The sequence below is a fragment of the Chionomys nivalis genome, chromosome 4 (genome assembly GCF_950005125.1).
Source record: "Chionomys nivalis chromosome 4, mChiNiv1.1, whole genome shotgun sequence".
In the NCBI taxonomy this organism is placed as follows: Eukaryota; Metazoa; Chordata; class Mammalia; order Rodentia; family Cricetidae; genus Chionomys; species Chionomys nivalis.
Genome location: NC_080089.1, coordinates 98,389,890 through 98,404,904, shown reverse-complemented (window position 1 = coordinate 98,404,904; position 15,015 = coordinate 98,389,890). Strand labels below are relative to the sequence as shown.

General features: G+C 46.0%; 1 protein-coding gene across 1 annotated transcript in view; it reads left to right on the top strand.

The window, feature by feature from the left end:
- Ephb1 (EPH receptor B1) overlaps nucleotides 1–11,409 on the top strand; it is a 432,751-nt gene extending 421,342 nt beyond the window's left edge. The window contains exons 14-16 of the mRNA XM_057767268.1: nucleotides 3,681–3,874; nucleotides 5,479–5,634; nucleotides 9,721–11,409. Coding sequence (XP_057623251.1) covers nucleotides 3,681–3,874; nucleotides 5,479–5,634; nucleotides 9,721–9,829 — 459 coding nt within the window. The 3' untranslated portion in view covers nucleotides 9,830–11,409. The remainder of the gene's footprint in view (nucleotides 1–3,680; nucleotides 3,875–5,478; nucleotides 5,635–9,720) is intronic.
- Nucleotides 11,410–15,015: the final 3,606 nt, after the last annotated feature.

Below are 15,015 nucleotides of genomic sequence, written 5' to 3'. Positions count from 1 at the left end.
CACATGGCCACTAGCGGCTCCCTACTTGCGAGAAATTGTCCACTGAAAAAAAGGTGGTGGTATTAACACCCTCCACATGATGAGGACTTCTCTGTCAGTCATCTGTGCAGAGTTCAGCCTGTGCCCCCGCACTGTGTCTTCTCGCCTTTCAAGTGACTTTCTCATCCAGTGACTATCCCTAGATTTCATAAACAATAAGAAGTAGAACTTGCACCCAGGATTCACTGGCCAATACCTCCAACCCCATGTTGTACTCATACCAACGTAGCCATTCTGCTCCTGACTGACCCTTCTGAGGGGCAGGAGCTCCAGATGGTTTGATAGTCTCTTCAAAAGCAGGTAACCATGCCAAACACATGGAGGAAATGACAAACAAAAGCAAAACCAGCCAAACAAACAAAAAATCACCAGGACAATTATCAATACGACTACATTGCTTCAGTCTAAAGCTCATGGGCGGAGATTCGGCACATTCGTGGATCCCATCCTCTTGATGCCCTGTGTGGAGTACTTGGGTCCACAGTGCAGCACAGTGAAGTGCTCCTCAACGCCGTGCCTCTGAGGCAGAGAGAGGGGTTGACTTGCTTGTGGGGAAAACTGGGCTATACAGTAGTGCCGGGACTTGAGAGGAACACAAATGCAGAATGAAGAATACCTTGCAGAGAAGACTTTGGAGCCCCTGAACCCCATGACACTGGGTGTTGTAATATGAGTGGCGGGCTGCGTCCCCGGCACCCAGCCACCCGCATGGCTAGCTTATGCCCCGAAATAATTACACAGAAACTGTATTCTTTTAATCACTGCCTGGCCCATTAGTTCCAGCCTCTTATTGGCTAGCTCTTACATATTGATCTAACCCATTTCTAATATTCTGTGTAGCACCACGAGCTGGTTTACCAGGAAAGATCTTAACCTGCGTCTGTCTGGAGTGGGAGAATCATGGTGACTCTCTGACTCAGCTTCTTTCTCCCAGCCTTCTGTTCTGTTTACTCCACCCACCTAAGGGTTGGCCTATCAAATGGGCCTAGGCAGTTTCTTTATTAATTAACCAATGAAAGCAACAGGTTAGAAAGAAATCACTCCCACATCAACTGGGGACCTGGGTTCTAGCCCTTCCTGCTGACCTCACCTAGTTTGGCCTTAGGTGACCTAGAGAAAGCAACTTTGAATGCTCAGTGGACAATTCCACCTGTCTCCACAGTGAATGGAGACACCGTGTCCCTCAGTCCAGTTGCTTGGAAGACTTTAGAAATGGCACATGTCAATGAGCCAGCTTAATAGGAACAATGCCTAGTCACTGGCTCTCATGGATCCCTTAGTTTAGCTCTACCATGTTTCAGCCTATGGATACCTCAGAGGCTCCAGCTGAGTGCTGTGGCCCCAGGGATAGATGATAGACACCTTAAAGCCCAGTATCCTGTGTGTGTTAGCTGCTGCCTTTTACACACTATGTCTCAGGCACATTGCTCCATTGCCTAGTTCTCCATTTTCTCATGGGGAAAATGGGGTCATAATGTCCTCCAAAGAGGATACAAAGGAATTTGACTGAACACAGCTTGGAGGAGCTAAAAATTAGCCAGTCTTCAAAAGACAGTGTTCTCAGGCACGCATCATTTTATATTGCAGTGACACCAATGTGCAGAGGATGCTCATTTTTCCCCATATTAAATGGAAAATAATACACTGATTACCTCTAATAACCTCAGGGAACATCATCCCGCACTACGTGTACCATCTATACAAACTGTAAAAATATAAGCTGATTGAGGATGTTCACTTTTTGACCAGTTTACAAGGTCAGAAAGAAAAGAACAATCAGTTGAAATTAATCTGATGTTTTTTTCTGTGGAGGTAAAAATACCAGAAAATCATTTAACTCCAAATAATTTCCTTTGTTGTTTAAGGTGCTTCACCTGTTTAATATAAAATCAATGTACAATTATTATAGGCAATAAAATACAAACAAGCAAAATGGCAAACAGAGAGAGCATCCTGTTCCTCCTGCCCTGAAGTGACTGCCATTCACCCCACCGTGGATACCCGACTAGGCTGCCGTTCAGTTGCCGGGCTCTGTTTCGCTATGACTTTTAGTCAGTTTGTTTGTCTATGAAAGTAAGATTATGCTGTACAGTTAGACATCCCACGCTTTTGCCTGATATGGTAGTGTGAGCTTATTTCCATTTCAACAACCGTATCACTGTAAAGGCTGGTGTTAGATTCCGGACTTTCTGTGGTATTGTAAATGTGCCCTCATACAATCATACGGTTAGAACTTGGGTCGTTTGTGATTTTTTTTTCTAATACAAAAAGTGCATAGGAGGCAAAATTGACTTTCATGAGTTGAGAATTAAGACGCACAGTCTGAAAACACACACAAATCTGAAAAAATGAACTGCTGAAAGGTCCTGAAAGTTTTGCAACGTTTTTTTTTTCTTTTTTTTTTCTTTTTTTCAGCAGAGGGAGTGAAAACCACCCACACTGGATTAGAGGTTTGCACTCACTTTGTGGTCCCATCTTGCTTTGGGGACTGGTGTCACCGCACTGAAGAGTGTGTTTGCCTTGACCTTCCATCCTTCCCATGCTGCTGCCTCAGGAGGTTCAGGGTAGCCTTGCACAGGGAGCATTTGAAGGGTCCAGGCATGGAGTAGGACCGGCAATGCTGATTTGTCTCCCTTCCTTTTCCTTCAGGACTGAAAGAATGAGGTCATCTCAGGCTTTGGGAGCATATCTATAAATAACCAGTTCACCAAGTTTCCGCATCACATCTGTCACTGCTGTTTATCACCTGCTTTCAGGAAGGCAGAGTTGAGCCCCGCACCTTCTGTTTTCTTTGTTTTGTAGATAAAGTCTTCTTATACAGCCCAGGATAGCCCAGAACTCAGAATCCTCCTACTTCAGCCTTTAAGGTGCTGTAATTGCAACTATGCACCACTATCCCTAGCTCCTGTGCCTTTTTTGTGTATGTGTGTGTGTGTGTGCATGCACACATGTTCGTGTGCATGCATGTTCATATGCTCACACAGTAGTGCTGGTGCTCTCAGAGACAAGAAACACTGAATGTCTCTGGAGCTGCAGTTCTAGAGCTACAGGCCACTGTGAGCTGCACCGTTTGGGTGCTGGGAATCAAACTCACTCCTCTGCAAAAACTGTCCACACTCTTTACCACCAGAGCCATCTCTCCGGTCCCACCTTCTATTCTTAAAACCGATTTAAATTTTGCATTTGTATTTGCGCATGTTTGTCTGTCTGTATGTACACCATGGGTAAGCAGTAACTGAAGAATCTAGAAAAGAGCATGAGATTCCATGGAAGTGGAGTCATAAATGGTTGTGAGCTGCCTGGTGTGGGCACTGGCAACCAAACCTGGGTCTCCTGAAGACTGCAAATGCTCTTAACCAATGAACCACCTCTCCAGTCCGCTGACTTTCTTATTCTTAAGCGAACACTCACAGAGACTCAATTATACCAGGCCCTATAACAGGTACAGGGGACACAAAGGGACAAGATCTGGTCCCTACTTCCTAGGTAGGGAAACCAAGATCAGAGCAAATCACATAGTAAGAGATGTGTGGTGACCAGTGAGGGCAACTATGCCAATCTGGCAGGAGGAGACTCCATCTTTGCTAATGTCTAGCTGGTGACACCTTTCTTAGTCACATGATTCTTGTTTGCCACGACAGGTCATCAATGCCATTGAGCAGGACTACCGACTGCCCCCTCCTATGGACTGCCCAGCTGCCCTGCACCAACTCATGCTGGACTGTTGGCAGAAGGACCGCAATAGCCGGCCCCGCTTTGCCGAGATCGTCAACACCCTGGACAAGATGATCCGGAACCCAGCTAGTCTCAAGACTGTGGCAACCATCACCGCTGTGTGAGTCTAGTAAAGCAGGGTGGTTGTTCTCATGGTCAAGGGCATGGTTGGCAGCCTTTGCTCTGTCAGGAGCAAAGTCGGATTGGCACAGACTGTCCACTAATGGAAGACATTTCCAAATTTTTGCCTTCTTATTATCCTCCCTCCCTATAAAATATATTTCATGTGATACTCCAAGACCTGGCCAGGTTTCTGCCATCTGTTGGCAGCCAGTGAGCTCGGCACTGGGCTCTGTATTAGTAGATTGTATCTGATATGATTGGTGATGCAATGTTTCTAAATAATCTTACTTCTGGGAGGCACCTCTTTGTTAACTGCATTCATTGTCTAGGCCAATGTAGCTGTTGGCTTGAAGTTTTTGCCAAAACTTAGATAGGTAAAGGCTCCAATTGCTGTGGGACCAAAAAAAAAAAAACAAAAAAAAAAACAAAAAAACAAAATACAAGGCAGATTCTTCTGATATGAATGAATGCACAAAGCAGCTGTCAGCTCCAGTGTCTGTGGTGATTTGCTTAGATACATTTGCATGAACTCATCTATTAATTTCGCTTTTCAACCAAAACGTAGTAGGTGGCTACAGGTCAGTCTTTGTGCCCAGCACTGGTTCTATACGACAAGTAGGATGTAGTTCTTGTCATTGTGGAGGTTAAAATAATGTAGCGCTAGCAGATATTGATCCGATGATCATTAAAAAAAAATGTAAAATTGAGCACTTAATGGCGGACATGGCAGAGTCCTGTGCAGAGCTCCCAGAGATCATGCCCCCAGTTGCAGCGAGAGCTATCTGGTGGATGCTCTTGCAGATGCCACCTGAAGGGCCAGAGTGCATGGACTGGATGGGGGCAAAGGGCAAGTCTTAGCCTGTGAGGAGAGTCAGACGCTCAGGGCCAGTTGCTAAGCATGAAGTTGACGAAGCTGGTGAGGTGGGCAAAAATAAGGACACTCAGGGTCCTTGGGGTGTATTGAGCATTATCTTCATTTTTAGGAAAGTGAGCAGCTATTGACGGGTTTGACATATGTTACAACCAAGGAAAGAGCTTTTATGGGATCATTTCTGCATTTCACAAAGTATATCTGACTGTGGTGTGGACCTTGTAAAGGAGAGCTCAAAAGAGTACCTTAAAGAGGGCAATGTCATGCAGACATGGGAAAAAACTCTTGGGGCCTAGAGAGAAGTTGGATGTGAAACTGGAGTGACATCAAGATGGCTGACATCAAGATGGCTGACCTCAAAATGACTAGCTTCGAGATGACTGGTTCCATTCCCAGTGTATCTACCTTGGGTCTGTTCAGAGACGGGCGGTCATTGCTTGTCTGTTCCATGCCATGCTTTTCAGATAGCAGGAAAAAGAAAACTGTTGCCCGTAGATTTAGCGAGGCTGTGCACATCTTTTAAAGGACCGCATCTTTGAATGAGGAGTCATTCCTCCTCCCTTCAACTGAATACTGTACCAAGCTGTTTGTGTCATTGACTGACCTGTGACAATTCTTAGAAGTAGAAGACTGGCCCCTCAGCTTCAGAGGTGGTGCCAGGAGGGAAGGGTCAGTCTGGAGTGCCACCTCTCTTTAGCTGTGAGCTCACCTTTTCCTCTCTGTCTCACCAGGCCTTCCCAACCCCTGCTTGACCGCTCTATCCCAGACTTCACGGCCTTTACCACCGTGGATGACTGGCTGAGTGCCATCAAAATGGTCCAGTACAGGGACAGCTTCCTTACCGCTGGCTTCACCTCCCTCCAACTGGTCACCCAGATGACATCAGAGTAAGTAAAGAAAGCCTCCTTTGTCCAGCCCAGAGCTAGGTGTTCGGGCCCCTTCACTGCTGCTGAAGATAGTGTGGGTCAGAGCCCCTTCTATGTGTAGAAGCAGCCTTTTGAAGCTGTAAGATGGAGGTTGGAGCTAGAGGGATACTGAGGGTGCAGGTAGAGATCTATTCTGGGCCCAGGATGAGAATTATTCATAGTCGTAGCCATACGTCATTTGCCTAATCATCAATTACTTCTCTTCCCCATTCAAGTTTATAAATTCAGCCCAGCAAAGAAAGCATCTAGCTGGAAGGGACGAACACAACAGCCAGCACTTTGGACAGAGTCGCAGGCAGTGACAGCCCTGAATCAGCAACCACTGAACTGTGTGGGGCGGGACGCCATTCTCACACTTGTACAGCCCTTGTAAACACGCACACATTTCCATTTCACACTCATTACTTATTGGTCTGCTGCTCCCACAGGAGTGTGGAGGAATACACAAAATAAAATTATTCAAATAACAGGAGAGCGAGACAGGTTCTTAAAGATCCATGTGGTCCATCGCTTCCCCCCGAACGTTGCGAGTAGCACTAGTCGTAGGCAATGTTAATAGGTTCTCCTTGGAAAAAAGGTCCCACGGTCAAATAAATTTGGGAAATGCTGCATACTTTATCATCCTCGTGGAGATTCACTGCTCATATTAGCATTAGAAAGGCTGTGAGAAACCCTGAAATAAAGAAGCCCATTCCAAATTATTAAATACCATAGAACCATAGTTTTGAGGGACAGGTTTTTATGGAAGTGCAGTTTGGGAAATATTTATCTAGTGCCAATCTTTCCATCCAGCAGATTCTGAAATAGTGCGACATATGAGGCAAAATGGGACACAAGGCTGCTTTTCTGGCTGCTGGTTCAATATGCATCTAACCTCCCTCTCCCTGACACACACTTTTCCCCTCTAAGGACCAAAAGAGGTCTTAACTTTTGCTGCCCACTGGAATAGTCAGGGAATCTTTAAGAAGTACAGAAGCCTATGCCTGGGGATGAGACTCAGCCAGCAGGGTGCTCACCTAACATACCTGAAGCCGGGATTCAACCTCCAGCTCTGTGTAAACTGGGGATGATGGCACATGTCTGTAATCCCAGCACTTGGGAGGTAGAGACAAGGGAGCCAGAAATTCAAGGTTATCTTCACTTACCATATCAAGTTCAAGGCCAGCCTGGGCTACAGAAGACCGAAGTACTGATGCCACCTGCAGCCTTCTGATTAATTGCTATGTGGTGAGAACAGAACGCAGGCTTAGGGGATTTCAGTGTCCTCAGGTGAATTTTGACGTACGACAAAGATTGGGAAGAAACACAGGAAGGACCAGGCTCTGACGCGCGACAAAGGTTGGGAAGAAACCCTGGAAGGACCAGGCTCAGACTTTGCTTTTGCCTTCTGTATTCAATGAAGTTCAAATGATCTAAGCCAGGAAATCAATTCTTTCTTATACACACACACACACACACACACACGCATACATACACACACACACGCATGCACGCATGCATATACATATACACATGCACATGCATGCACAAACACAAACCCTGAGCCCCAGTGTATACTGATGCATCAGAGTGAATTCTGGAGGCCTGGGATACACATCTCCTATGGCAGAGGACCCATCAGTCCAGCAAACAGCTGACAGATGTTAACTGGTTACCTGTCATATCTTAGGCACAGTGCTGGACGCTGGGGTTTTCTTATGACCAGGCCAGTTGCTGCACCTGGGAGAGGAGATTGGAGACCCATTCCTAGCTTTACTTTAGTGCAGATGGACACTAACTATGTGCAGCTCATGCCTGGATTCAGGCTTTATCACTGCAAGGTTTATTCTTCTCATGAATGATGGAGTCAGGGTTTTCCCCAGGGGGTGGATTGAATGTGCATCTCCATTTGAATCCACTAAATAGCAGCGTATGCTTGATAAAGGTCCATTTCCCGGTGACCCCTAAAATAAAATAGATAAATAAAAATGAAAATAAAAAGGGAAAGCCCTACATATTTTGAATGTTTGAGCATTAAACTCAAAGAAATAAAGTTAAAAAGAATGAGCCTTCCCATCCTACAGAGCTCAGAGGGATGCTCCTGGGTGATCAGAGGACCAAGAGGTGGGCATTCATGGAGTCAGGCTCACTCTACTTTGCTCCCTCTCAGCTGACTACAATTTTCTTTTTGACATATTTCCCCCTCCTCCCCTCCATAATAGAATGAGTCAAATAAAGCTGTCCCTCCAGTCTGGGGAAAGTCGCAGAAAAAAAAGGAACAAGGAGAGGATTAAAAGGAAAGTCAAACTGAAAATTAAGGGATTTAGTTCAAAGTAAAACACAGCCACACAGTACTGGAGCAATTCAGTTTGTTTCTTGAGAGATGAAAGATGGAGGAGAAAAAAAAAAAAGAAAATGAGCAACTCGATAAAATTGATGGTGGGGCAATTTGTGAATTCAGAATTCAAGCATGCTTCCCCAAAGTACTCGCTGTAAAAGACACGGGCAATTTGCCTATCTCAAGCAGCTGCAGCCTTAGAGAGATGCACTATAGCTCACGCGGTTGTGGGGGGAGGCATAAGTGCCAAGACATTGTGGTTACAGACCCAGCCCCAGGTCTCCTGGAGTGTGAAGTATCCAAAAATGCCTGCCTGTGCCAGGGTCAGGAAGCTTGGAAGAAATAAGAGGTAGCATAGGGGAGTTTGAAAGGTGAGGGAGGCCTGGTATTTGAATTCTGCTTCTCTCACTGCTTGCCTGCTATGTGATAGTTAGTGCTTTACTTCTTTGGATGACACTTGTCTTGTCTATAAATGCACATGTAAGGATAGTGCCTGTGTCACTAATTTGCAGAGAGACAAATGGAATGGTGTGCACTAACAAGCATGCGTTTGGCCCATCGCCTGCTCAGAAAACCTGGTTGCTGTTTAACTTACCTATCTGTGAATGCAGTTTCTTGACAACTGAGAACCGCATCCCTGCAGATTTAGATAGGATGGTGTATGGCACATAGTGTGCACTTGGGCAGCTAAGGAAAGATGCGTGGGTCTCCTTGAGGTCAGACTTAAGCCACAAACTTTTCCATATGACTTCTCCCAGCTCACAGATGAACCCAATCTGAGCTTCTATCCCAGACATATTCTTTGGATTCCTACTTGGGCAGATATTCTAAACTTATTTTAAGAATACCCTTCTTAAAAATGCATGGCATTAAAATTCAAACAGAGTGAGAGATTGGAAGCTCAGGGGGAAACATCAGAAGACCAGGTAAGCTCCATAGCTTTTCAGTCACAGTGGGTGTTCACTAATTTAGGCAGGAAGCTCCACGAAATAACCAAAGTCCCATAGAGTGTGCGCTTGGAGAGTCAGCCACAGAGTAGAGGAAAATTCCAGTTCACCTGAGGGTCATGGCCACTAAGAAAGGGATGCTTCTGATTCAATGGGTGAGGCATAAGGCATAGCTCATGCAGACTGTGTGGGGAGGGGGCAGGAGGGATGCACAGAGAACATGAATTTGAGCGGGATAATATTATAACTGGGTGCTGGGGTCGGATAGCTCAGTCAGTAGTGTGCTCGCTGGGTGATCATGAGGACCTGAGTTTGGTCTCCAGGATCACTGTAGAAGAAGCTGGGTGAGGTGGCAGTCACTTGCAATCCTAGAACTGGAGAGGTGAGGCAGGAAGATCTCTTAGGCTCCCTAGCCAGCCACACTGTCATAATTGGCATGCCCCAAATCAGTCAGTGAGAGACAAGCTCATAAAAACAAACACACAAAACAAGGTGGATGACAACTACGAATAACACTCAAGGCTGGCCTCTGGCCTCCATATACATGTACATATATGTGCACACACACCCCCCACTAGAGACTCAAACACATTCACAAATATACAAAGTAAAAGAAAATATGTAGTCATGTTATTGCTAAATACTTGGGCTTATTTCACTTAAGATTCTGGGATGGTTAGCACATTTTTCTGGCCACTCTATTGTCAGGAGCATACCTTTGGTGATAAGTTTGAGCTGTGCAAAGGCTGCCCTAACTCTAACACTGATTTTTTGCCCTTCTAGAGACCTCCTGAGAATAGGGGTCACCTTGGCAGGCCATCAGAAGAAGATTCTGAGCAGCATCCATTCAATGAGGGTCCAGATGAGCCAGTCACCATCGGTAATGGCATGAGAACACTTGCATTCCTAGGGGAGGAGAGGAAGGAAAAGGACCAGGGTCAAAGGGAAACCAGAGGTTGACCACTGTGGAATGCGCAAGGAAGATCAGCTTTTTGGCTGGGAAACAACTTTCCGTCTGTGAAGAATGAACTGGACCCATTGCTCACGGGCAATTGTCCTTTCTCCGCAACAGAAGCACGTAGATGCCGTGGGAAACCAAGCACGTAATAATAAAGATAGAAAGGTGACGTTTAACAGAAGTGAAGCCGAAACCATATGCATTGGGAACCAAGGTGAACTCAGTTCCTATCCAAGGGGGACTGGAGTTACCTGTCTTCGGGAAGAAGGGAAGGAGGTGGAGGGATGAGAAGCAAGCCTCGGCTGTTCCATCTTCTCCCTCACCAATGATGTTCTTTTCTTTTCTCCTTTTGTGCTCCTCCCTGAGAGTCCTCCCCCACATCCATTTCCCTTTGCTCATGACTCTTGTAGGGAAGCTTCTTCAAATAAAACCCAGCTCCTGAGTCTCCAGATGTCGTCTGTCAGTTGCCAAAGGACTTTGCTGACCACTACTGCATGGGGATCCAACCAATTCAATTAATGTCTTCATATTGAAGAAGAGATGTACCTTCAATTGAAAACCTTGTTTCTCTTTTGTTTGCATTTTCTGCAAAAAGGAAAAAAAAGAAACCACAAATTGGAAAAAATAATAGAAAAACCTGTTTCCGTGTGCAAGCGCACACGTCTGTGTGTCTGCGTTATGAAACGACTGTGCTTGTTCGTGACAGATGCAAACAAGAAAAAAAGAATTGGGAAAGTTTTGGCCCTGGGAGGCCTCAGGGGGCTGGAACAAGCTGTTGGCCTGGCTTTCTGCTTGGCCCGCTGGCCGCTTGGCTCAATGAGAAGAGAAAAGAGGGGGTGGGGAACTCAAATGAAAGGAAAATTTTTAAAAAAAATGTAGTCTCTGAAGAGTTTGCAAATTAAGACAGGAAACAGGTGAGTGGTTTGAATTGGATGCAGTGTGGGCCATTCTGGAATGATGCTGACTGAAGAGTTATTATTGATAAGATCTGAAGAGGAGGAGAAGGTGAGGATTTCTGGAGAATGTTCTTCCACAGCCCTGGAACCAGCGATTTTAGGGACGGCAAGGGAGAGTTCTTTCTTGCCTGGCCTGTGGACTGGCTGAAGCCGTGTGACATCCGAGGAATGTTTCTGTCGTGTCCGTGTTTCTCTTTACATTCCTTCTTGTACCTCATTGTTCATTGTTTGATTCACTTTTGTAAATTCCACCTAACATTTGAATATTTTTAATTTCTCCTTTTACCTTAATCTCCTTCCTAATTTTATCTGTCTAATTAAAAAGAGCAGAAGCATGTCTGGGTTTATGTAAGATGTTGTCAGAGTGTGTGTCCCTGGACCCCGACTTAGTTCCTACACTAAACTAAGAAGCTGATGTCCAAAGTTTAGACTGCTTGCTATTGCTATGCCTGCAAACACACAGCTAGGGAAGGTGTGGACTTAGCAGGAACCCTGACTCCAAATTTAATACATATTTAAGGCAGCGCAAGCCTTTTCCTCGAGGCTTAGGTAACTGATCTGGGAGTGTCCTAGTTTCGTTTCTGTTGCTGTGATAAAATACCACGGCGAAAAGCAGCCCAGGGGGGGAAAAGTTTATTCGATTCACAATTCCAGATGATAATCCATTATTGCAGGTAAGTCAAAGCATAAGGAACCTGAAGCAGGTGGACACGCTACATCACATCCACAGGTGAGAGCAGAGAGGAGCTAAATGAACGCCTACTCACTTGTGCTCAGCACCCTTTCTGCTTTTTATAGTCAGTATATTCTCTGCCTGGTGAATGGTGCTGCCCACAGTGGGCTGAGTCTTCCCACATCAATTAACATAATCAAGGTAATTCCCCTTGGACACGTCCACAAACCACCCTGACCTAGGCAAACCTTATTGAGACTCCCATCCCTGGAGATCCTAGGTTGTTCCAATTTCACAATTAAAACTGTCACAGGGGCGTTCTGGCCTTGAGTTACAGGCTCTGGACCAGCAGGAAGCTCCCTCAAAGAGTCTCATAGCTTGAAGATGCAGCTACAACCCAGGCGAGCTTACCTTAAAGTGTGGCTGTAAAGTTGAGCCCAGGAGGATGGGAGAAGCTGGGGAGAGGGAGCACCTGTCCGCAGAATTCCATGTGGTCTTCAGAGGACTCCAGTTCAGCCAGGAAGGTGGAAGACAAAATCTCCCCTGGCTAGTTGATTAACAATTACAAGCCCAGTCTAGTAATTATCCCCAAAGACTCAGTCCATGAGTGTCTTCCAAGCCTAAGCCACATGACAGATCTGTTCTCGGTTTTCACAGGAGTGGGTTTAAATTTGCCCACTCTCTTCAGCAGCATCTCTTACCAATCTCTTCTCTAGCACTGCCATTGCCAGCCTCCCTTCTTGCTGGGGTCAAGCAGGGTTAACATAAAGTTTGTGTCAAACTCTTCATTTGCTGTTACCGTAAGTTCCCAGAAAGGATAAAGAGAACATAGAGCACACAGGCGAGAACAGGAGGGATCCATAGAGACCAGGAAGGAGGCACAGTTCTCAGCGACACTGACATGAACAAGCACTCCACAACTTCAGCCTGCCCTGCAGATGCCCTTCCTGTGTCCAAGTCAAAGCTGCCAAATGTCACCCCCAGACCAATCGAGAGCAAGAAGTAGGAAGGGGACTGAGGAGTGTTATTAGCCAGCCGTCAAGAAAGGCACTCTTTTGCCTTTAACATATTTTGCTTTACATACTGAGTTCTCTTCCACAGTATAAATGTGTGAAGTCCCAGCAGGTCCTGCCCTGTTCCCACTTCCAAACCCAGAACCTCAGGAACAAAAACAATGGAATCAGCTTTTTAACTTGGACGTATGACCCCCTACTCCTCACCTTCACCCCAGTGGGATGTCACACCCAAGTGTGGCTTGACATCACCTGTGGGGGAGTAATCACAGGTCACAGGGCCTCTGTGTGGCGGTCTTCAAGTGGGTCCTAGAACTTGAACATCTTACAAGTGGTGCTGATGCTGCTGGTCCAGGACACTGTGGAAGTCCATGGCACTACCTTAACCTTCCTCCCTGGGAATTCACAGTGTTCTGTGTGAAGACACTGGCTTAGGAAGTGATAGTTGCTGGGGTTCCTGAGGCTCCCTGAAAGAGAGGCTTGAGCCTCACTCTTTTGGGTATAAAGTGATAGGAGAGACTGACAGGCAGAGCCTTCCGCAGAGAGGTGTCTCCGTACACTGAGTTTAGGGGACTTCCTTCTCAACCCTCAAAGCAAACCCTTGGGAGGATGCTTACTACAGCGAGAGCCCATCCTTCTGGATTGCATGTTCTGCCTCCCCATCATCCTACTGAGGAATTTTTGTTGGGGAGATTGCTGGTAATGGAACCCAGGACAAGCACTCTACCAACTGAGTCACATTCTTGGCTCAAGAGCTCTACCTTTTTAATAGTATATTTTAATTTATTATTTGAGAATTTCATACATGTATATAATATATTTTGTGAGTCTACTTATCTATCCTTCACTTTCTCCAACTCCTCCTGGGACCTCCAACATCCCCCTCCCAATTTTTTTGTTCTCTCTATTTTTATAGCCCTGCGTCTAAGTAGTGCTGCTTATAAGCACATAGCTATAGAGCCACCCACTGGTCCTTAGGCAACCACTGATAAGTGGTCACATCCTTAAAGAAAAGCGACTTTCTCCCAGTAGCCATCAAATGATAATAGCGCCTCAGATTTGGGTGGGGTCTTATGAGCCGCTCCCTCAACCATGCTGTGATATTGGCTGACTTGATCTTGTGTACACAGCCATAGCTGCTGAGTTCATGAGTACATCTTGTAACATGCTCAGAACTTAAATATATGCAGTGATTTGTGAGTTGTAAAGCCAAGCTGACAGGATGCAATCTGCAACCTTGCCAGGTAGCCCAGGGTGTGGTTCAAATACAGGAGACCACAAAGAGTAAGCAGGTGTGGTCCGCCAATGGCAGGTGGGCCAGGGCTTACAGAAATGGAGATGGCTTGCTGGGGATGCCTTAGAGACACTCACCTCCTCCTGCTCGCTCTCCCTCCCCTGTCTCTCTGCTACTCCAACACTCAGAAGGAGGAATGGAGACTGATAAAGAGGACAGACAGAGCAGCATCTATGGGGACACAGGATTCTAGGGATACTGCTGTGAGGGTCAGGGAGACAGAGCACAAGAGGGAAAAACTACACTGTTCAGTAAGAAATGCAAGTTCCTGGTAGCTCTGTCTGTTCTAAGAGGCTCATTGTGAGGTAACCTAAGGCTTTCATCATCCTTTAAAAATAACGACTCTGTCACCAATTTTCTAAGGACACAGTAAGTCCCTTGCAAATGAAGTAAAGGGAAGGCTACAATGATACCAGCAGCACAAGGCACCATCCAGAATTCTAAAAGGACCCAATACCCAAAGAGATTGAAAGGTTCACAGAAGACTGAGCTCTGAGGTCACTGTGCCATACCCTACAGATAGAAGCCATGGGGTCATTCCCAAAATCAGACATGTCTATGTCTTCCCAGAGGCCAGCAAAGCTGCAGGCAGTGCCAGAGTGGAATCCTCGGGGTCACAAAAAGGTGGCCAAATGGTGAAGAGGGTGTGTGGCTCATGCTTTAAGATCATGCAAAGTTTGAGACCAATGGCATCTGTGTTTACCACTACCAAGTCTTGAGAGACCAGCAAGAGATCTGAGGACAAACCTGGGCTATGGTAGAGCTCAGGCCTCAGAGCAAGGATGACAGGATGAACAGAGATGGATGGGCCTCCTCTGCACACCTGTGGAAGAGATCCTGTGATACCCTGCATCCCTCTGGGCTTGCCTTGTTAGCAAGGGCCCTGGATGGTTCCAATCTATTGAGAGTCACAACTTAGTACATCATAATTCCTGGCAATTCCCAAGTGAAAGAGGATGCAGGATAGGTTGTCCTTGCCTTGCGACTCTCTGTTAGCAAGTCACCTGGCTTGTAGAAGGCACAGAATTTTTGGTGCCTGAAATAAGTTCAGACTGAACAAGTTTAGTAAGTCATGACTTCACCTCTAGACATCCATGACCTTAGACAGCATGCTTTAAAATAAGTTAATCCCCAGGTATTTCACTGGAATCTTCCTCAATTACTCTTAACTGCCATCAGTCGCA